Source organism: Trichoderma aggressivum, assembly GCF_033847375.1.
Source record: "Trichoderma aggressivum f. europaeum strain CBS 100526 chromosome Unknown scaffold_026, whole genome shotgun sequence".
NCBI classification, from domain to species: domain Eukaryota; kingdom Fungi; phylum Ascomycota; class Sordariomycetes; order Hypocreales; family Hypocreaceae; genus Trichoderma; species Trichoderma aggressivum.
In genome coordinates, this window is record NW_026946392.1 from 109,086 (window position 1) to 128,844 (window position 19,759).

At 50.1% G+C, this 19,759-nt stretch overlaps 10 protein-coding genes across 10 annotated transcripts; 5 read left to right on the forward strand and 5 right to left on the reverse strand.

The window, feature by feature from the left end:
* Positions 1-424: 424 nt before the first annotated feature.
* Positions 425-1,078, reverse strand: Triagg1_6504 (uncharacterized protein; the record flags this gene model as incomplete). Its single annotated transcript, XM_062901136.1, has 4 exons — positions 425-480; positions 543-841; positions 904-956; positions 1,007-1,078. The coding sequence occupies 4 exons, from the start codon at positions 1,076-1,078 to the stop codon at positions 425-427; spliced, it is 480 nt and encodes a 159-aa protein (XP_062754441.1).
* A 1,321-nt stretch (positions 1,079-2,399) lies between these two features.
* Positions 2,400-2,819, reverse strand: Triagg1_6505 (uncharacterized protein; the record flags this gene model as incomplete). The annotated part of the gene is made up of 1 exon (XM_062901137.1): positions 2,400-2,819. The coding sequence occupies one exon, from the start codon at positions 2,817-2,819 to the stop codon at positions 2,400-2,402; it is 420 nt and encodes a 139-aa protein (XP_062754442.1).
* A 938-nt stretch (positions 2,820-3,757) lies between these two features.
* On the reverse strand, positions 3,758-4,275 carry Triagg1_6506 (uncharacterized protein; the record flags this gene model as incomplete). The annotated part of the gene is made up of 2 exons (XM_062901138.1): positions 3,758-4,060; positions 4,138-4,275. 2 exons carry the CDS (start codon positions 4,273-4,275, stop codon positions 3,758-3,760), a joined length of 441 nt encoding a protein of 146 aa, XP_062754443.1.
* Positions 4,276-5,451: 1,176 nt separating this feature from the next.
* Triagg1_6507 (uncharacterized protein) lies at positions 5,452-6,226 on the reverse strand (the record flags this gene model as incomplete). Its single annotated transcript, XM_062901139.1, has 3 exons — positions 5,452-5,802; positions 5,859-6,095; positions 6,155-6,226. 3 exons carry the CDS (start codon positions 6,224-6,226, stop codon positions 5,452-5,454), a joined length of 660 nt encoding a protein of 219 aa, XP_062754444.1.
* A 3,293-nt stretch (positions 6,227-9,519) lies between these two features.
* Triagg1_6508 (uncharacterized protein) lies at positions 9,520-10,896 on the forward strand (the record flags this gene model as incomplete). Its single annotated transcript, XM_062901141.1, has 3 exons — positions 9,520-9,671; positions 10,016-10,813; positions 10,869-10,896. The coding sequence occupies 3 exons, from the start codon at positions 9,520-9,522 to the stop codon at positions 10,894-10,896; spliced, it is 978 nt and encodes a 325-aa protein (XP_062754445.1).
* Positions 10,897-11,737: 841 nt separating this feature from the next.
* Triagg1_6509 (uncharacterized protein) lies at positions 11,738-11,959 on the forward strand (the record flags this gene model as incomplete). Its single annotated transcript, XM_062901142.1, has 1 exon — positions 11,738-11,959. One exon carries the CDS (start codon positions 11,738-11,740, stop codon positions 11,957-11,959), a length of 222 nt encoding a protein of 73 aa, XP_062754446.1.
* Positions 11,960-12,303: 344 nt separating this feature from the next.
* Triagg1_6510 (uncharacterized protein) lies at positions 12,304-13,370 on the forward strand (the record flags this gene model as incomplete). Its single annotated transcript, XM_062901143.1, has 4 exons — positions 12,304-12,461; positions 12,789-12,935; positions 13,007-13,258; positions 13,319-13,370. 4 exons carry the CDS (start codon positions 12,304-12,306, stop codon positions 13,368-13,370), a joined length of 609 nt encoding a protein of 202 aa, XP_062754447.1.
* A 1,162-nt stretch (positions 13,371-14,532) lies between these two features.
* On the forward strand, positions 14,533-15,227 carry Triagg1_6511 (uncharacterized protein; the record flags this gene model as incomplete). Its single annotated transcript, XM_062901144.1, has 3 exons — positions 14,533-14,693; positions 14,771-15,037; positions 15,161-15,227. 3 exons carry the CDS (start codon positions 14,533-14,535, stop codon positions 15,225-15,227), a joined length of 495 nt encoding a protein of 164 aa, XP_062754448.1.
* Positions 15,228-15,735: 508 nt separating this feature from the next.
* Positions 15,736-16,992, reverse strand: Triagg1_6512 (uncharacterized protein; the record flags this gene model as incomplete). Its single annotated transcript, XM_062901145.1, has 3 exons — positions 15,736-16,548; positions 16,611-16,931; positions 16,990-16,992. 3 exons carry the CDS (start codon positions 16,990-16,992, stop codon positions 15,736-15,738), a joined length of 1,137 nt encoding a protein of 378 aa, XP_062754449.1.
* Positions 16,993-17,497: 505 nt separating this feature from the next.
* Positions 17,498-19,418, forward strand: Triagg1_6513 (uncharacterized protein; the record flags this gene model as incomplete). The annotated part of the gene is made up of 2 exons (XM_062901146.1): positions 17,498-18,902; positions 18,943-19,418. 2 exons carry the CDS (start codon positions 17,498-17,500, stop codon positions 19,416-19,418), a joined length of 1,881 nt encoding a protein of 626 aa, XP_062754450.1.
* Between the last annotated feature and the right edge of the window lie 341 nt (positions 19,419-19,759).

Consider the following 19,759-nt stretch of genomic DNA (forward strand, 5'->3'; position numbering starts at 1 on the left):
CCGACATGGAACACGATGCAAATGGGGATTGAAAAGTTTGAAAAGCTTAATCATTATTTGATCTGAAGATGATGTTATCGTAGCCGTGGTTAAAGTCACACGAGAAGGCAAAAGCACAGCATTAGTACGTGTATCCGTTTAGCGATTTCCACCGTAGACCCTGCATGAAACTAAGCTAGATGAATTCACAGAATACCTCTCTGAATTGCTATGATAGCCACTTCAATTGAAGACTTAATATCCCTAGCATGTCCGTATTGGACCAAATGTTCAGGCAAATACCCTGCCTCATATCGCAAATCCCAAACTACGTACTCATCACCGCAAATCTCCGGAGCCTCCTATATACTGCCAAGGAAACGAACTTTGTATTACAATGTTCATCATGACTTGAAGGATAGCCGGAGAGTGAAGCTGCAAGAGCTTAGACAGAGTCAAAGCTTGTGCCAGCGTCGGAATTCACACCAGAGTCGGGAGCATCTAAGAGCCATGGCCAAGTCAGTCAAGTCATCTGGAGTTGCGAGATCATAGCAGCAACATACCAGAGAGAGAAGAGTCGTACTCTTCCTTTGGCTCCTTCTTGGGCTCCTTCTTAAGCTCCTTCTTGGGAATTTTGACAGCCCTGCCCTTGGGAGTCGGCTTCGTGTCCTTCATCTCGTCATCGCTTTCTTCCTTCTTGGTAGCCCGGGACTTCTTTTGGGCGCTGCCTCTAGCAACTCCAGTGGTCTTGCGCTTCACCGGGGTGGAAATGGGAGTGTTTTCATCATCAGCGCTAGATTTAGCGGCCGGCTTGGAGGCGTTCACTCCATTGGCTTTGAGCATGCGCTCATACCGCTTCTGGCTGTTCAAGAACAACAGATAGTTGTTAGATGAGTGCATCAAGCGAGGATAGAAGGGACTTACGCAGCGGCCTTGGAAACGATTCCAAGTTCTTCAGCGACAAGAGTAAAATCAGGCTGGAAAATAAGTCAGATATTTGATGCAAGAAGGGTTCTTTCAGACTTACTCTTCCATTGGTGGTGTGACCAATGCAGGACACGAGGAAGCGAACTTGCTCAGCGGGATCTTGCTTCGACATGGTGTTGAAAAGCGTCGAGTAAACTTTAGGACTGTGAGCATGTTAATGTCAAGTGCAATGTTTGGATAAAAATAGCATAATGATGGGATGATAGGAGAAGGACGAGGAAAGGGTGGCATGGGACGAAGAGGTCATATGATGGAACATGGCAAGCGACATTGGACCGTGGGTAAACAAAACAGAGGAGGATAGAAAGAAAGGAACACACAAGCGGGATGAGCTAAAATCTGCTGATTGTATTGCAAGCAATAAAGTGTGAAGATGATGGCTATCGAAGAGCTCAAGACTGTGGTGGGACAACGAAGGGAGGCGAAGGGAAGAAGTGTTGGACACAGGAGAGATGAAATAGATAGGAGAAGAGAGAGAGAGAGAAAAGAGGACGCCTCAGGCAGTTCAGTTTCAAGCTTGACGCAGCCTAATCTGATGTTTCAGGACAGGAGTGTGCAGGTAAAGAAAATGTAGCCGGGAAAGGGGCGTGAATGTTGGACAAGTAATCACCTCGCTTCTGGCCAAGGGGAAGTGATCAGGCCAAATGCAACCAAAATAGAATACAAGACAAAGAAAGAAATACAGAAATTATAATTACCAAGATAGAGGATTTCAAGAATGCTGAAAGGATTGCAATTGGGAACTGCAGCTAAGCGTGTGCAAAGATGTTGAAACCTGGGGAGGGAGATGTGTTGTGGGGGAGAAGAGAGAGGCGAGACACAACTGTCCTCGACGCACAACAAACGTAAGTCTCCGAGAAATAAAAGAGCCGACGCGTCTGGGGTGTCCAGAGCAGCGAAAAATAAAAACAAAGACGTCCCGCCAGTTGTAAGTCGAGCCAACCGACCTGGCACCCGGACACCTGGCAGCAGAGTGTCAAGTCTCTCAGTACGTCTATGTGACCTGAAGCTCGCCCGTTTGTTTATTTTCAGCGAGCTTTGTTTTGCTTAAGTATTACAGTATGGAGGCAATTGATACTAGAAATAATTACTACTGATGTCTTTTCTTGTTTCTTGTGCTTAGACTCCGGAAATACGTGACAAGGCATTAGAAGGAGTGGAGGCTTTCTTGAGCTTGGTTGGGGAGATTACACCTAGTAGCAACTACAGTGCACGAAGTAGGCAGGTAGTGATAATAGAATCATTGATCCATGGATGCCATTTTGTTATATAACCTCAAAAAGTGACTGCTATATCGCGCGCAAATCGACTGTCCAGTCTGACCCAGCCTCAAGATACCTGACCTATCAGTCGCATAATTACCGCTCTCCAACCACAAGATCATTAGATGGTGGCCATATCAGCAACAGCCAAACTGTGTCCCCTCTGCACCCTCAGAAATAGGCGTCCTCCATTTCCTCCGACTTGAGATCGTCATCCTCATCCTTGATATCATCGTCCTCGCTCTCCTCCTTCTTAGCCACAGGCTTTTTGGTCGTTCTAGCCTTCGGCTTCTTGGTCACCTTGCCATCACCAGAGGGACCAGTCACGTCGTTCTTCTTTCCCTTGCTGGGGCTATTCATGGCAGTACCTTGAGTTCCGGTACGCCAGCCGTGGCGGACAGACATCTGCCGGAAGCGTTCTTTGGCACATTTGGCGTCCTTGAGACCCAAGTCACCGGCAACCTGGGCCCAGTCGGCGTCGGGCTTCTGGGTCATGTTGTCAAAGACGGCCTTGATGAAACGAAGTTCATTCTCACGCAGGCCAGTGGTGACTGAAGCAGAGTCGGAGCCGTCGGTTTTCTTGGGAGGCATGATGGCTGATGGTCTGTCTGCTCGTGGTTAGATGGTATCAGATGACGCAGTAAAAGAGGGAATATCTTACAATGTGCTTGGGAGAATTAACTCGTTGCTTTGTAGCGATGAAGCTGGACAAGAGATCCTGGTTTAAAGTCTTACCAGATAAACAAGTGTTGTGTGGGAAGAGAAGTGGATGGTGGATGCAGATGCAAACGAGGAGAAGAGCACAGCTTGGTTGCGGGGGAAACGGGTGTGACTTTTTATAGGAGATAAAAGCCCAATTGTCAAGAGAAAGGCAGACAGTGCATCGATTTGCTTGATTCTTATATCTGCTGGCACCTGCTGCTTGCCAGGTGGCTGCAATAATGCACTGGCAGAGCAATACTTGGCACCTCGCTTTTGGCCACCCTTATATGAGTTGACTGACCTTTTATCAGGCTGACCTCGAGATTGATTTTTCGTGTATGCGTGCTGCCGCCAGAGAGGCATATCGAAGAGCTTAGGGCATTCACACCAGGTGATACAGAAGCGATGCGTAAACTAGAGGTAAAAGCATTCAATATGAACTGTGTTGCGGAAATGTTTCTGAATCTAGGAAAAGAATTAGGGGATAGTCTGGCAAAAATGAATCCAAATATCGTGATGAGTAATTCTGAATGCGAGAATACATGCGATTGTACTACGGGTTCTACGAGCGAGGAGTGATAGGATCAAGATCTGAAAGCAACTTCATTCGAGTGTCATCATATATCATCTAGATAATCGGTTGCTTCATCCCATAGCTTCCCTCAGATTCCACGGCTGCCTCAACTCCTTCCCTGTAGCTAGTCTCTCAGCTACATTGCTGCTCAATCTCGATGAAAGTAGATTATAGCCCAAAGAACAAGTAGAATCCTCTCAGCAATGGATACTAATCTCTCAAAGAATTCCCAAAGATGGGCCATCCCTAGAGACTAGAAGGGATCTTCATGGTCCTCCGCCTTGAGGTCGACGTTGTCGGCTTCTCCTTTGATGGGAGACGACAACTCAAAGGGATTGGTGTCATAGCTGGCTTCCATGCTAGCTTCCGCACCGGCGTCGACCTCCTCTTCTTTCTTGACTCCGCCACGACCCTTGGCTTTTCCTTTGCCGCGGCTGGTAGGCGTCTTGCGGACCTTGCTTGGGGTCGAGGCGGCAGAAGAGGAGCTGCCCTTCTTTGGAGTGGTGGCCGTATCGATGCTGATGCCGAGCTTGCGTCTGACTTGTCCAAAGCGAACCTGTGTCACACATCATTAGTCAAATGGGAAATGGAACAGGGGAAATGAGAGCCGGCTTTGAGGTGAGGAAGACAAACCTTGGCGACCTCGGCGTTCTTGAAACCTTGTTCCTGGGCAACGGCATCCCAGTCGATGTCTGCCCTGTTGCGGGTGTGCTTGACGATGGCGAAGAAGAACATGGCTTCAGAAGCCGTTGGCTCGCGTTTGTCGGACATTCTGGCCTCGCTCTGACGATGCAAGAATGTTGGTTACGAGAAGAACTGTTAGCGAATGATGGTCAGTTTTGATCCTACAAGAAGTGAGGTATAGTAGACAAAGCACAAGCCGGAAACTACCTCTTGAGCTTGCACGGAGGAAACAAAATATTTGCTTACTTGATAGCTGATGATGAGAGGGTGCGCCTTGCAAAAGCTGTGGTGCGAAAACCTGGATGTGCTTGTGTGCAAGTGAGAGGGAAAGGAAGAAAGAAGTGTGAAATGCAGCAAGGCTAGTGAATAAAATAGGATTCTTGGTTTCCAGAGGAGTTGGAACGCTTTCGGGGGAGCCCTGAGTGGCAGGTGAATTGACAACCTGGTGGCAGCTGTTACAACTGGCAGGCCACCTCTCTACCTTGAGATCAAGGACATCTGGCTGCACTGAGTGATTTGTGAATGGATAAAGCAGCAGATGCGATATTCTGAGCTGGTGAGAGTATCGAAACTTGATTGCGGTTTTATAAGCTGACTGTGGCCACTTGCATAAAAAAGAGGCGGAAGTAGGGAGTATAAGATGATATTGATGGTTGAGGAGAATACGTGCATGCAAGAAACATGCAGCATACCGGCCGTATAAACATATCTTGTAGATCGGTGCACACCAAGAGTCAGTCGTAATAGCACATCAAATATCTTCAAGTTGCATCATAAGGTCACAAGCTTATAGGAGCTACTAAGGTATGTTCAGCGGTCAACAATCAGTATTGGTTTCTACCATATCATCTTGGTATCTAGGATAGCCGAAAAAAGAAAAAAAGAAAAAAGAAAAAATCAGGCAGCAAGGTAGGTAGCAAGAGCCAGGAAGTAGTAAACAAAAGGAAATGGAAAGAAAACAGAACGAGAGAAAAAAGAAAAATAGAGGCGGATATGCTCATCCACCTCGTCCTCACTATTATACACATGCCATTATAACCCCCCTGGTGTAATTTTTAAATTTCCCTAATTCCCAACCGATTCAATCTTCTCTCCTTGGAGATGAAAGAGATTTGCCCAAACCAATTAACCACTAATCGTGGCCAGTATCATCAAGTCATAAAAGAAGTTTTGTCGCTCTCCGCACTTCCCTCGCCTTCTCTCTTTTTTTCTTGAGGGTTTTATCTCCTATTCGTAGTGCGTCATCTCGAAATCAAAGCCAACTTAGTATTGTTGGTCGTTCAATCGATCGTCCCAGTCACCGAGGGGCTGGGATCCGCCAGTGAGAGACAGGCCCTGGCTGTGAAGGTCTCCCGAAGCAAAGTTCAGGTCGTAGGCAGCGTCAAACGCAGAGGTAGAGGCATGGTCATGGCCAGCATGACTCATGAAGTCTGAGTTGCCACCAAGAGGAGGGAACATCAATCCGCTCGTGTGTCGGATGTCATCGAGAGCAGATGGAGGGATGGACAATCCCTGAGTCATGTCTTCACTGCAGGGTGTGAGGAAGCGCGGGTCGAAATCGTCGCATTCATCCATGTAAGGTGATGTGAGTGATGCGAGGGATTCAGGAGAAAACTGACAATGCAATGTTAGACACTCGTATCAGCTGCCGTGGCGTGCGTAGAACTTACCTGAGCAAATGAAGAGATGTTTGCTGAGACCGGCTCTTGCTTGATTGGCTTCTCCTTCTTTGCCTGCACACCCTTCTTCACCTTGCCTGACTTTGCCTTCTCTGATGGCCGACCTCTCTTTGACGGTGTGTGGCCGGTGACGGTAGCTCGGAAGCGGGAGTACCGCATTCTCGCGGCATGGCCGTTGGTGATGGGCTCGATGAGGACGGGGTCGGCAGCCACTTGACTCCAATCAATCTAGAGACGAATGGGTTAGAGAGGCTTGATCAGGCGAAGGTAGAGAAGCGTGAACCTACATCTTTGAGGTTCTTTTGCTTCAGAATGGCGAACAAGAAGCGAGCCATGGCATTATCGCTGTTAGGAGACATGATGGCGAGCTGATGTTGGATCTGAAGTTGATATCGGGCGGATACGTCGGAGTGAAGAGCGGCTGAGCGAAGAGGAGGTTGTCGAGAGTAGACGTGTGGTAAAGTGGTATAGAAGAGGAAAATGTTGGAAGAAGAAAAAGTGGAAAAGATTGGCCGTGCGGTCAGAAATGCGAATGACCAACTTATAAGAAGATTGACCGATCGAGAGAGGTTGAGGTCATGGATGGAGAGAGGCGACTTGAACGGTGCGTGAACAATGTGCGGATCAAAGTTCAAGTGAGGCAGAAGTGAGGCTTGGGCTTGGCCTTTTAACTTCGTATAGTTCCTCAGGCAGGAAGGGGAAAAAAGTGAAGAGAAGAATAACAAGGCTTCGACCTCACACTCACGGATGACCAAATCTTGAAAGAGAGAGAGAGGAAGAGATCAGGAACAAGGAGGAGCAAGGCCTCTCTTATGAACGGCCTCAGCCTGGCAGTTTAGCGGCACAAGCACAAGCACGATAGACTCACTCCTGCAAGGATCCAGGAACCAAGCGGGCCCCGTCCATCTGTGTTACATTGGATTCGTTCATATTCTTGCTTTCCTTTTTCTCCCCCAACTCCCACCGGGCTGAGAAATCCGCATGCCGAATGGACGCCCCCCGAGCAATGTCTGAGACCAAACCAGATATCATCTGGCCTAGGGCCTGTTGTTGCCTGGATCTGGCGCCGTTCCGGCTCGAGGGATAGCGATGGAGCACAGTTGGAGTGGGTTTTACGGGGGCTGCAGCGCCTAAAGTGGACGTAGCCCGCTAACAGGGACTGGGGGGGTGTGCTGAAAGCCCGCTGTTAGTGGGTGTGGCGCCCTGTAAGCCACCGCTGGAGTCGGAGAGCTGATGCGCATCATATTGAACAATGAATGGTTCTCGCAGCTAAACTCAAGAAAAAGAAAGATGAAGAAGAAAACATTCGATGCTGCGTGAATTGTAGAATTAATTCCATTGTGTGTAGCTGCATGGATCAGATGCTGGAGGGATGTCTGAATGTGCCGCCGCCACCTCAAACCCTTGCACGTAGCGAGTGACCAAATTCCAATCGCTACAACCCAAGGAAAAAGCAAACTCGAACGGCAGAGCAAATCACAGACAACTCAGAGGAAAAAGAAAAGCCAAAAAGAAACGAAGCAGGGATCCCTCTTCCGCCATGAGAACTGAAACCCCGTGTGACTCATCTAATTCGAATTCCCACAGCAAAAAGAGGCAAACACTAATGCGTAGCCTGGCAAAATTGTTCAGGAGGGGCGTTGCGATAGAAAGAAGCTGCTTTTGGCGACCGAACCGGGCGATGGTTCTGCCGTTTAATCCATAGAAATTAAGGCTGCATGTAATTCTCAGAAGAGCCGAGAGAGCGTCCCTTGCTTTAAAGTGATTGATATGCGACATGATGGACCTGTGCTGTCTGTCGTCTTGGGATGTGGTGATGCAATTGTTCAATTCTGCGTCTACGACTACAGACTTGCTCTACAGGACGCCTGCATCAACCCTCTCGCTCCCTTTGCCTCAATCGAGATGGCCGTGTGTGTAGTGAAAAGATTACGAGCAGCCCATTCCCATCCTCACCGATCATTTTCCTCTGGCCGCCCTTGTGCTTGCTCGGAGCTAGCGGGTGTCATGCAGAGAGGGGCGAACTTTTGCGCTCTGGCAACCCCAAACGAACTGTGTGTTTTTTTGCGACTTGATTTCACAACCAGAGGACGAGAGGAAACGCGGAAAATTTGCTTTGCAACAAATGACGAGATTTAAAACTCATTGAAAACGGTTTCAAAAGTGTCCATGGTCGCATCCGGGCGGCGCGGCGGTCGCGGGCGTCGTGGAGGGGATTCGGATGAGGTGCGTCGGGGAGACGCGATGGGGCGCGAATTTTTGGGGATGCGACGACGCTGAGCCACCAGCAGCATCGCCAGGTTTCCGCGAAAGCACGTGAGACCCGTCCCCACATTTGGTCGACCCGTCTTGACCAATCTTGACCAATCAGCGGCGAGAGGGGGCCGGCTGACCAACCAGGGATGATGACGTACTCGTATCTACGATTGGCCCGGCTGGCTTTGAGAGGCTTTCCCTTGGCTTTGATCATATTTGCCTTTTCTTGCTGCTGCTTGGCTGAGATTTGAGAAGGGAGGGAGACACGGGCTGCTGCCGGGGTCACGTCGGGACCACGAGTACGGAGTACATCTGGCAGATTTCAGCTACAAACTTGGAATCCCCCTTGGCGATGCATCGCTTGTACTTCCAGAGTATTCTACTGTACTTGCAGAGGTATAGGTACCTTTTTGTCCGTCCCAACTTGCTGCCGCATCTTCCCTTCAAGTTGTCCATTCTTACTCATCCCTCAAGCTCGTCCAAGTAATACCAGGTAGTACCTACCTGAATACCCACCCTGTACCCCATACCTTAGTACTCTGTAATTCCAAGGCATCTGAGGTCCTCGTATGTACGAGCATGCACCAAGCATAAAGCAGCCCTACTCAAATCAGAAGGCTGTTGCAGCAGCTCCCCATCAAGTGCAGATCTAGTCTATCTGGCGCAATTAGTAATGTCGCTCCTGCTTTGACTCATTCCCCCGTTTCCATCACTACGTCGTGGGCCAATTGCATCAATGGCGAGCCACCACTTTTCGTCCGACGCTTTCGTATCGTTCGACCGCTGCTTGTCAAGCCGTACTGTACGAGTACGTACCTCAGCTGTTTCTCGCTCCCCGCTAAAATGAAACTTTGACGGGTAAACCCCGTGTCAATGTCGGCTAAGTCCCAGCATCGTTGTCTCCAAGATGGCTACAATCCTCTCTCCGGCGTCACTAGAGCTTGTAATTACGGCAGACAAGCTATAGGCCGGTTCGTAGACGTTGTCCAAAGACAATTCCAAGCTTGCATCTGCACCACCGTCGCATTGCTCGTGTTTCAGCGCCATGGTACAACATGCCCAGCACCTCCAGCTCAGCTCCGACCCAGGGTCCAATCGCCCGGATTAACAGTTGATCCGCCCTCCGCCCATCGGGTCGCCTCTATGCACGGGCCCCTTTACTCCACGGCTCCCCAACATCCTTCTCTGCTATACCTCCGTACCCCATTCTTCCACTACCAATTTTGCCATTGATTGCCCTCTGCTCTTAACAGCTTCTATCTCACCGCAGGTCACCAAGACAATTCGGCCTAGAGGCTCATCGACCCACCGCCCTCCTGGCCGTGTATTGTTTGCCATTTGGCTGTTTACGTTCGGTTTATTTCATATTCGTCATATTGCTTCAATAGAAGCAGGCATGAACAAGAACTGGAATGACAGGGCAGATAAAGATCTGTTCTTCACTATCTTGTCCGTCAAGAACATCGGCGTTATCAGCGGCGCGGAATGGACTACCATCGGCAATCATATGCGCGGCCTCGGCTATGGCTTCACTAATGAAGGGTGCCGGTAGGTGTCTCTTATACCTCTCAACATTTTCACAATGCCTTTTTTTTCTATTTCAATTTCCAGTCGCGAGTATCTGGGCTTTGACTGGATGGAAATAAACACATCACGTGCAAAGATCATCGTCGGTTGGCCATACACTCCTCTCTAGATGCGCATCCAACTGTTATTCCAGCACGCTGTCGATCGTATCTCGGTACACGAGCATGACCAATTCCCGCTTACACTTGGCTCCGCCACTTACACTGATTTATACACATATCTATAATTTACATGCCCTTCATCTACACTCCTTCTTCACGCTACTTCTGTCCTACTTGATTTATCCTTTGCTGACAAGATCGTAGTCAACACTTTCAAGGTCTTAGAAGAGCGCAAAACAAGGCCGAAGTGGACGGAAGTCACTCTGAAAGCGCTAGAAGAGCTGACCCAACGTTGAATCCCATCACCAGAAGGCCGGGGCCTGGCCGGGGCCGCCCCAGAAAGTCACAGGTCCAGGAGTCAGACCAGCCTGACGCAAATACCACCGATAACTCTCCCACCGGTCTTCCTACTGGCGTACCTACCACGGTTTCCGCTGCTGTCCCCACGGTGGTCCCCGGAGCTGCCGTGTCAAGTCCTATGCCAGGCCACGGCCCGGTTATGGCTGCTTCTGTTGTGCCGCTTCAGCAGCAACAGCAGTTTCAGCAACTTCAATCTCAACAACTTCAGCCTCAACAACTTCAGCCTCAACAACTTCAGTCTCAACACCAGCACCAGTTTCAACAGCAACAGCAACACCAATTCCAGCAACAACTGCAGCAGCATCAAGCACAGCTCCAGCCGCAGCTCAAAACGGAGATGCATGATGCTGATGGCATATCTGTCTCTGCTCAAACACCAAATGATATGGCTTCTAACCATCTGATTGGATCGGAACCCGGGTCAACAACCTCTCAAGAGCAGCTGCAGCTAGACGCCGTACAAAGTGGCGATGACGAGGAAGAAGAAGAAGAGGAAGAGGAAGAAGACGCAGACGAACATCCTTCCAAACGACAAAGATTAGACCCCCACGACCTTGGCCAAGATTCGGCTCTCGATGACGAAGCTGTGCTGGCGCTGGCCGCCCATAACGGCGCAGACGGCACAGACCCGTATCCCACAGAGTAAGTTTGACGAGCGCTTTTAATGATTGCGGTCAATACTAACAGATGGCATTAGCTTTGGGTACAGAGATGGTCAGATCTGAAACTGGACGTTAAATGGAGTATCTGTGTAATGGAGTGATTATTTCATTTGGAAGGGGTAGCATATTTGCTACATCCGGCCGTGCGAAGCGGGTTGGTCGAATGTCTCTGGTCCTCTTTCATTCAGATTATATCTCTCTTCTCGGAGACTGCTGAGAAGGCGTCTCCTGGTTTACGATGTCGATATACAAGGATGCTGGGTCTTTTCCTCTTTGTCTACTTTTCCCCCTTGGCAGGTGTCTTAGCGTTTTCTTGCGGAGTTGACTCATTGGGATTTTAACTTCATCTCTAGGTAGAGACATAATTGAAGTGGCATGACGAGCTGAACGGCAAGCATTTGGGGGCGTAGATGGATAAATAATGCTTGGGTTGGGTGTTCAAGGAGTGTTTGGGGCCTCGGAGCTCAAACGACATGCCACTCTCTTCCCCTTATGCCAGCTGGTTGTACACCTTAGATATCACACTAATAGATTGCAATGACTATCCAGAGCCTCAGTAATTACAAAGTATGCTTGTAGAGAAACGAAGGAGTTATTAAATCACATGAATTTGTAGCAACTGACTTGCAATGCTGGATAGCCGCCTCCAAATGAGCGCGGCATGTATTGGGTGCGAGCATAATGTGAGCTTCCATCGAAGCCAATTCACCGCGTTCCGATTCCCCATCGTCGGCCAGTTTCCAGCCGCCATATAAGTTGCATCAGGCAGCCGGCAAACATCGCATCCTCTTGCTCGACCTACCATCTCCAACCTCGAAAAAACCAACCCCGAGAAGAAACGAGCACGATCGCCAACCCTGACAAGAAACGAGCACGATCGCCCAACCCGACAAGAAACGCTACCATGGCTCCCAAAGCTGCTTCTGCGAATACCTCAGACTCGGGTGCGGGCGCTTCCTCCAAACCCGCTGGGACTTGGGACAATATCGCCTTGCTCAACGATCTTCTCGTCGCCTTTTATCAGGTGGGCAATCAGGCGGGCAACTTCAATCCGCAGGTCAATGACGCGGTGGTCGCCTTTCTGAAGGGCCAGGGCCACGAAACCTCGTGGAGTGCCATACGGTAAGATTCGATTTCTCATGACTCCTCGTTGCCCCTTCAATGGTCTCCATCTACTCAAGAGTCTCGACACACACTGCATCTCTAGAGATATTGTTTATACACTTTATTCCTCTATTCCTTTCTACAAGCTTCAATCACATCTTCAAAATTCATTCACTTTTGCAAGCCCTGTTATTTCCTACTATATCTGCTGCCCTTTATACCCTTTCCATCTTCACCACCTTGGCAATCTACCGCCATTATCTTCCTCTCACAACCTTCTGCAACATTCTTTGCCTCTTACACCCTTTCTTCTCCCATTAAACATCATCCATCAACTCCCACGAATATCAACCGCAGCACCAAAAAATGGCTTCTTCTCGCCAGTTGATGAAGTGGAGCCCCCAAGTTCACGAGGATATCCTCGTCTCTGTGTTCTACAACTTGACCCTATCCACCGAGGATTGGGCAAAGGTGATGAACGATCTCAAGGAGATGGGCTATGCCTTCTCTGAGAGTGCACTTCGGTATGCCAGATTTACTTGCCCATGTATTCTCTAGTACGAAGTCCGCATTGAATTCCCTATGCACTTGCACTTCACTTCACTTCACTGCCAGTTGGCGGAGAGCCAAAACCGGCAGAATTTCTACTACCACCTATATATTTTTGCCCGCTATTTGCCGTTTGGCCTTTCGCATCTCTTCATTTCACCCTACTTCGACAAACCTATATCCCATCTCCTACACTCCAACTCTCACTCTCCATTCTCCTTCACAGTTCTTACCACTTGATCATTTTATTTTGCCATCACCATGGGAGCCCCAAAGTCTGGCAATGCTTCAACTCCCAGCAGTAAGCCTACTCGTGGCTGGGATGCCGCCGCACATGAAGCCCTCCTCTTGTGCGTCATTGATGAAGTCAAGGGCGGCAAGGCCTTCTTGACCGAGGTCACGCGAAAGATGCAGGCTCGGGGCTACACCTACAGCTACGACGCAATCAAGTACACAGTTTCTCCTGTTCAGTTTCTTTTATATAGTACCTCCTCGTACTAACCCATCTTACCTTTTCTAGTCAGCATGTTCAGAAATTGCGCAAGAACCGTGATACGACTGCTCTTTCTGGCCCCACGGACTCTGGTGCTGGAAGCGCCAAGACTGCCACTCCTCGCAAGTCGGCAACTCCTCGCAAACGCCGCACTCCCAAGAAGGAGATGATCACTGATGAGGACGATGATATGAACCTCAAGCTGGAGGAAGCCATCGAAGACGAAGATATGCGCAGCCCCTCCATCCGCCCTCCTAAGCGCGCCAAATCCGTCGCTTCGTGAGTTTACAGAGCTTCTTGTCCTAAATGGCATGTTACTAATGTCACTTCTATGTATAGGACTATGGACGATGAGATGTATGACGAGCCCAAGCTCGAGGACGACTATTAAGCTTCTTTGGAAGCTGTTCAGATGGATGCCACTCTTTTGGGATTTCATATACCGGTTGAAACCAGTGGACACCCTGCAGGCTATGGGATAAGGATTGGAGAAAGGGTTAGCTGGTTGAGTGGCATCTAATTGGGGGACAATATCGGGCATTTAAGCAAGCATATACCGTCTTCTCTAGACAGGAAATATTTGCAACGCAAGAATTTGATCTTTGACTATATTTCTCTCTGAGTTCGTAACCAGTTGGCTGTATCTTGCGGAGTGTGCATAGGCTCTCTAATCACGAGATGAATGTCTGCTTAGTTGCAGGGGCTTCCCACAAAGGCATTCCATCCATTGAGCCTGATTACTTCGATATGAGATATGTATTGAATGCCAATATGTGGCGTCGCTGTCCTACATGATTGCAGCCATCCAGTGTACAACTTAATCGTCCATTCTACCATAAGATTAGAGTGACTGACAGCTAATACCTACAGATATCTATTCTTTACGGCACTATAGACATAGAACGCTTCACGTCAGAGACGCAATATCCTGAACGGGTTACCGCTTTCAGAGACAGGTCACCAAGCCTCGAGCCGGTAAACAGCTCCCAGAGAGGACCAGAGAGGAGAGATTTAATGATGGCTCAACATGGCGGGGTGTATGCTTGATTCTGGATGCAGGTAGTATGTCCTACTAGCCGTCACAAGTGAATCAATAAACCGTAGCCCATAATACTCGTCTGGTACCTAGAGAGGCATTCACTACCGGTAGATACAACTTAGAGTCAGTTCACTTATGCGTTATCAAAGCTTCACTCGGCGAAAAAGCAGGCGTAGTCACTGCAAAGGATAAACAATTCATAGGGACTATAAGCAGAAAACTGTAAATGACATCAAAGTGAACAGAGAGAGAGAGACTATGACTCTGTGCCTCAGATAGTCTTGTTTACAAGCCTTGAGCAATCCATCCACACCGCCCTGTTTTTCTGCTGCCCAAATTCAACCGCCTACTTATATCTCCCCGTTCGCCTCTACGAGCACTCTTCCTCTCTCTTCTTCACTTCACCTCAGAACCTGCAACAGCAATACTTTGCCCTCTTTGCAACTCTCACCAGACCCAATCACCCACGAAGCAACTCTACCTTTCCCTACATCGTGCACGACTCATATCCACCATGGCCCCTCTTGAAAAGAAGTGGGATGACTCTGCCGAGCGTGACCTCTGCGTCGCCATCATCATGGGTAGCCAAGATGGCACCAAGAGGAGCTACAACTGGCCTCGCGTCGAGGAGATCATGACCAGCCTCGGTCACGCCTTTACCAAGGACGCAATGTCGTACGTCTGACCACAACCCCAACATTCTCTTCTCTTTGAGCACCATAAGCTAACGGACATGTCCTTCAACAACACAGCCAGCACTTCAGCAAGACCATCTTGAAAGAGTTCCGTGCTCGCCACCCCGAAGGCGACATCACCGCAACTCCTCCCGCCAGCGCCACCAAGCCCAAGACCCCTCGCAAGTCCGCTACTCCTTCCAAGAAGCGAACCAAGAAGGCCGCCAAGGGCCAGGTGCCAGACGAAGACCAAGAGGACGACGACCTCGAGGCCACTCCAAGCAAAAAGGCCAAGAAGGAAGACAAGGCTGCCACCATGAAGAAGGAAGAGCCTGATTCTCAGAGGTATGTAAATTTCCATCTGCCCATTTCCAACTTAAGCAGTTATTCCCAAGTTCCTCTCCCTCTCACCCTTTCTTCAAAACAAACATCTTCAAACAGTTCAGCTGACTCGCGCATTTGTCTCAGCGGTGGCGACGAGGACGACGAGAAATTCAAGGCCTGGGCTGCCGAGGGCTCTGACGCCAAGCCTTGATCATTCTTGACTTTGCTTATTCTGCTCGGTTTATCTCTCGCGATTGGGTCGAGGATATGGGTCATTATGGGGTGCTATTTAGTTTGAGAAATTACGCAAAGGGGTGGTTATTTAACGGATATCATATGCCGGCTGAAGATCTGGATGAGACAGCAGGGAGCCTGCCTTAAGCTAGGACTGAAACTTGAATCGTGGAAAGCATTTAATGAACCTAATCCTCTGGTGAACTCTCGTCGTCTGAATTTGCTCAACAAAGGACAGCCCAAAGCCTTGCCTGGTGTAACTTTGTGCATATTGAGTCGCCCGTGTTTTCGGCAGGGTCTAATTAAACGCGAACGGTTTCTTTCACTGAGCCCAATAAATGGAGTTATTCATGGCACAAATTTTGCGAGAAAACAAAAATAGAGCTATGATTTCTATGCTGCAATTCATCAAACCATCCTATGTCACGATTTCCCAGCCCCAAACGCCGCATTGCAAGTTTAAAAGTATCAACAATGAAGCGCCTTCATCGTGGTCGCCGGCCATCTAGCCTGTTTCCATCATTTGGTCCCTTCTTGTCCGGGGCTTTCGACTTGTCGTCGGCGTCTCCCTTTCTCTTGGTAGTTCCACGCAGACTCTGTCCTTGACCAGCAAAATGGGGCTTGGACGAGTTCTCCTTATCCTGCTCCTTCTCAGCATCCGTCTTCAGTGGCTTCAGTTCATATCCAAAGAAAAGCTTGTTGGGGGGGAGGCGAAGGGGAACGGGAGCGCCGTCTCGTCGTCTGGGGGCCGCGGATGTGTCGACCGGTACTGGCGTTGCAGGTTTCGGCGTTGCAGTCTTGCTTCCTTTCTTAGCCAATCGCTGGCCTTCTCCCAGGAAATTGGTCGGCACGCTGGTTACTGATGGAGCAATAGAGTTGTAGTTGATGGCCTGAGCCATGGTCCCCTGACTGTGCAAAACACCACCGGCAGGGACGCCGCCCATGGCACTCCTTGGTGTGCTGGTTCCGCTCTTCCTCTCAGGCTCAACGTAACCAACAGGTGCCGCAAACTCGACCGATACATCAGTTTCAATCATGCTAACACCCATCTTGTCTGTCTCTGGTTTGACGTCTAGGACCGCAACGTCGTAGACCTCGTCATTGTACTCAAAGTTGAAAATATCGCCTTTAGTAAGGGTTGCAAAATTTCCGAAAGCTTTTTCCAAAACTGCCTTCGGATCGCTAATATCGAGGAAGTTGACGGATTGTGGCTGCAGCTTGACCATTCTAGCAAGCTCCAACGAAGTCGTTCGAATCTGGATCATGTCGCCCACATCCAAGCCCAGGGTCACCATCATCTGTCGATGGTTAGTCTACGTAGAAACAGAAGGGTTTGGCCTAGACGCATCCAATAACTTACCCACTGGGGGATGTATGCACGACCCTCCTCAGCAATGAACTCCAGAACACCGGCATGCGAGTGTTTGCCTTTTTCGCCGTTGATCATTTCCATCAGCAAAGGCCACTGGACGTGGAGCTTGGAGACCTTGTCCAGCGCTGATGGCGGAAGAATGATCTTGGAACCGAAATTCAGCTCTGGCCGTTCGCTGCCCGGTGCCATGATGAGGGGGTAACATCTGTAATACTCGTCGAACCGCTGGATGATGGGTCGCCGGCCATGGCGTGCCATGTTGTAGAGGTGTTCCGGATTTCCGGGATCGAAGCCACCACCGAAGACAGACTTGCGAGATGTTAGCAGAAGTCAACAGTAATTATGGGAGGCGATGTGCCAAACTCACCATCTCGGCGTAGTAGTAGGCAGCAGGCGAATATGACACGAGAGCTTCTTGACAGCTAGATGATAGAAAGGCCCAAGGGGAAATGGAGATTAGCACGGTCAAGTCAGTGTATCCCAATATTGCTAAAGAACAAGGGTAAATCTTTCGACGTCACTGATGCTCCTGCAGCGTTTTCACTGTCTTGGTGAAGTTCAAGTCAAAAGTCGAGAAAGGCGGAAGACGTGGGGTTCGCAGTGGAGGCAGCTGCTGAGTGACGCAGGTACCTCTTATCGTAGAGCTGCGACCAACGCCAAAAAGTTAATCCCGGTCGTCGAGCTTCCCTGCGCTAAACACGCGCCACTCATTGCCATCTCAACACGTCATCTCTGGTTAATTGTACGATCGGTATTCATTGCCAATTATTTAGGAGAGCATATTACTATTGGCTGGCTCTTTTGACCTGCTTCTCTGGCCACGACGCGAGAACAAGCGGCGCATCGGCTGAGCCATTCTGTCCTCTCAAGGCGCCATGTCTTCTCGATACTCTGCGGCGCGGCCCAAGCGAGCGGGCGAGAATTTTGCTCGAACGCACTATAACAACGAGGAGGACACGAAGCGAGTCAAGTTTGATGTGCGCAATCCGTCCATCTTGGCGCCAGACGCGCGAGAAGACGATGCGGTTCTCGACGCCGACGTCATAGGTGGCAGCGGCGCCACGAAACGAGGTGCTGTGAACCTCGACGGCTACGACAGTGATTCCGACAATGAGAATTTCAACGCGCGAGCAGGCAGCCGCAAGAAGGGAGCCGTCAATATTCTAGAGCAGCTAGACAACTACGACGCCAAAGAAGGCAGCAACAAGGAACAGGCGGGCGGACCTATCAACGAAGATGACGACGATGACGACATGTTCGCGGCCGAAAACGACGACGAGCCAGGAAAAGAAGAAGCTAATGGAGAGGATGAACACTTTGAAAAGTCTGGTAGGAAGAAGAAAGACGTCAAGTTTCTCGATGACGCCCAGATTCAAGGCCAAGAGCAAAAGAGCAAAAGTGGCGGCACCATCCGCCTGGACGAGCGGGAAAGCAGCGACGACGAAGATGATCTGGAGCTTGCGATCCAGGAAGAGGGAGTGGACGAAGAGGTAGGAGCGGGCGGTCTTAAACGCAACGCACCAAAAGTGGAAGCTTTCAACCTCAGAGAGGAAATGGAGGAGGGTCGCTTTGATCAAGACGGCAACTACGTTCGCAAGGCCAACGATCCAGATGCTATGCATGATAGTTGGCTCGAAGGCTTTAGCAAAAAGGAGATGAAGAAGGCGGCAGCAGCGCATGAAAAGCGCGAGGCAGAAGCTCGAGAGAGACGCATCCAGGAAGATGAGGTCTTGGTTTCAGAGCTGCTGGCAACGTTGATCCGGCGGCTAGAGAAAACGGAGACCCCCTTGGAAGCTCTAGCTCGGTTGGGCAAAGACAAGACAAGGACCAAAAAGATCCCCAAGTGGAAGCTCAAGAAGATGAACAAGGGTGCAGAAGCTATGGAAACAGATCAAGAAGCGACAGTCGACCCAAAACAAGTCGAGGTTAGGCAAGCTATCGACGCCATTACGGATGCGGCTGATAAACTACTGAGCCGCGGACACGAGGAGATTTACGATCAAGAGAGAGAGCTGCTGGTTCGTGAATATCGACGTGAGACCGGAGAAGATTGGGTCGACGCCAAAGAGGAAGATCAGCCGGCCGCCACGGCCGACGACGACGACAACGACGTCTCTGTTCCAGCTAACGGCACCATGTGGGAGTTTAGATGGACGGACGGGCGTGACAATGCTGCAAAGCAAGGTCCTTTTGACGGCCCCACGATGAAAGCTTGGCAGGATGCCGGATACTTTGGCCAAGGCGTCGAATTCCGGGCTGTCGGCGGAGCTGGAGACGAAGGTGCGTGGACCGCGTCGGCTGATTTTTCATGACGACTCAGAGCAGGCGAGCAAGCAAAGAGAAAAGTGTACGAGTACTGTACGTGTGAGAGCCGAGCGAGCAGACAAGCGAGCGGGTAGAGCCGCTCCCTCGCGTTCTTGTGGCTTAATTTTCGTGCCGGGCAGACTTGTGAAAGTGGGAACATGGGCATCTCCAAGCAGCATCTCGTTGGTCGCCTCTGGGCAGTTTAAGGCTCTGCACGTCCGTCCCGGCGCCTCTGCCGCGGCTAAAGAAGGGCACGGCACTGGGCAGACGAGAATGCAACCGCAGATGGTTCCTGGAACTCCCGATCTCAACGGGGCCGGACGGGCTGCCCATGGGGCGATCTGGGGTCGCAGGCTTCTCCAAGATCCCACAAGCCGTAACGCTCCGGCGCTTGTATTCCGCAAAGGCCCTAGGGGAAGCGCGATGGCAGCCGAGCTTTGCCGCCTGGATGCAGCGGGATGCAGGGACCGCTGCGTTGACATGTACGAGTAGCACTAGCAGACAGACGTGTTGATGTAAAGGTGAAGAAATTGAGGCCATCGCCAACCTCGCGAGACAACTCGACACCCGAGTGCAACAGAGGGCTATTTAGGCCCTTAGCAATGCCAATTACGAGAACGTGACTACTGCTTTGGGAAACGGCTGGATGAGCGATTTCTATTATTCACCAGTTGCAATTCGCACACGCCACCGTTTGCCCCCTTATCGTGCCGTATCAAGTGTATGTATATCCGCATGCCCACGGAGAAAAAAAAAAGTGCGTATCACTGCGCCAGGCGAGGCCACGGGGTGCGGCATCCTCTGTTCAAGGGGGCCAAGTTGGTTAATTCTCC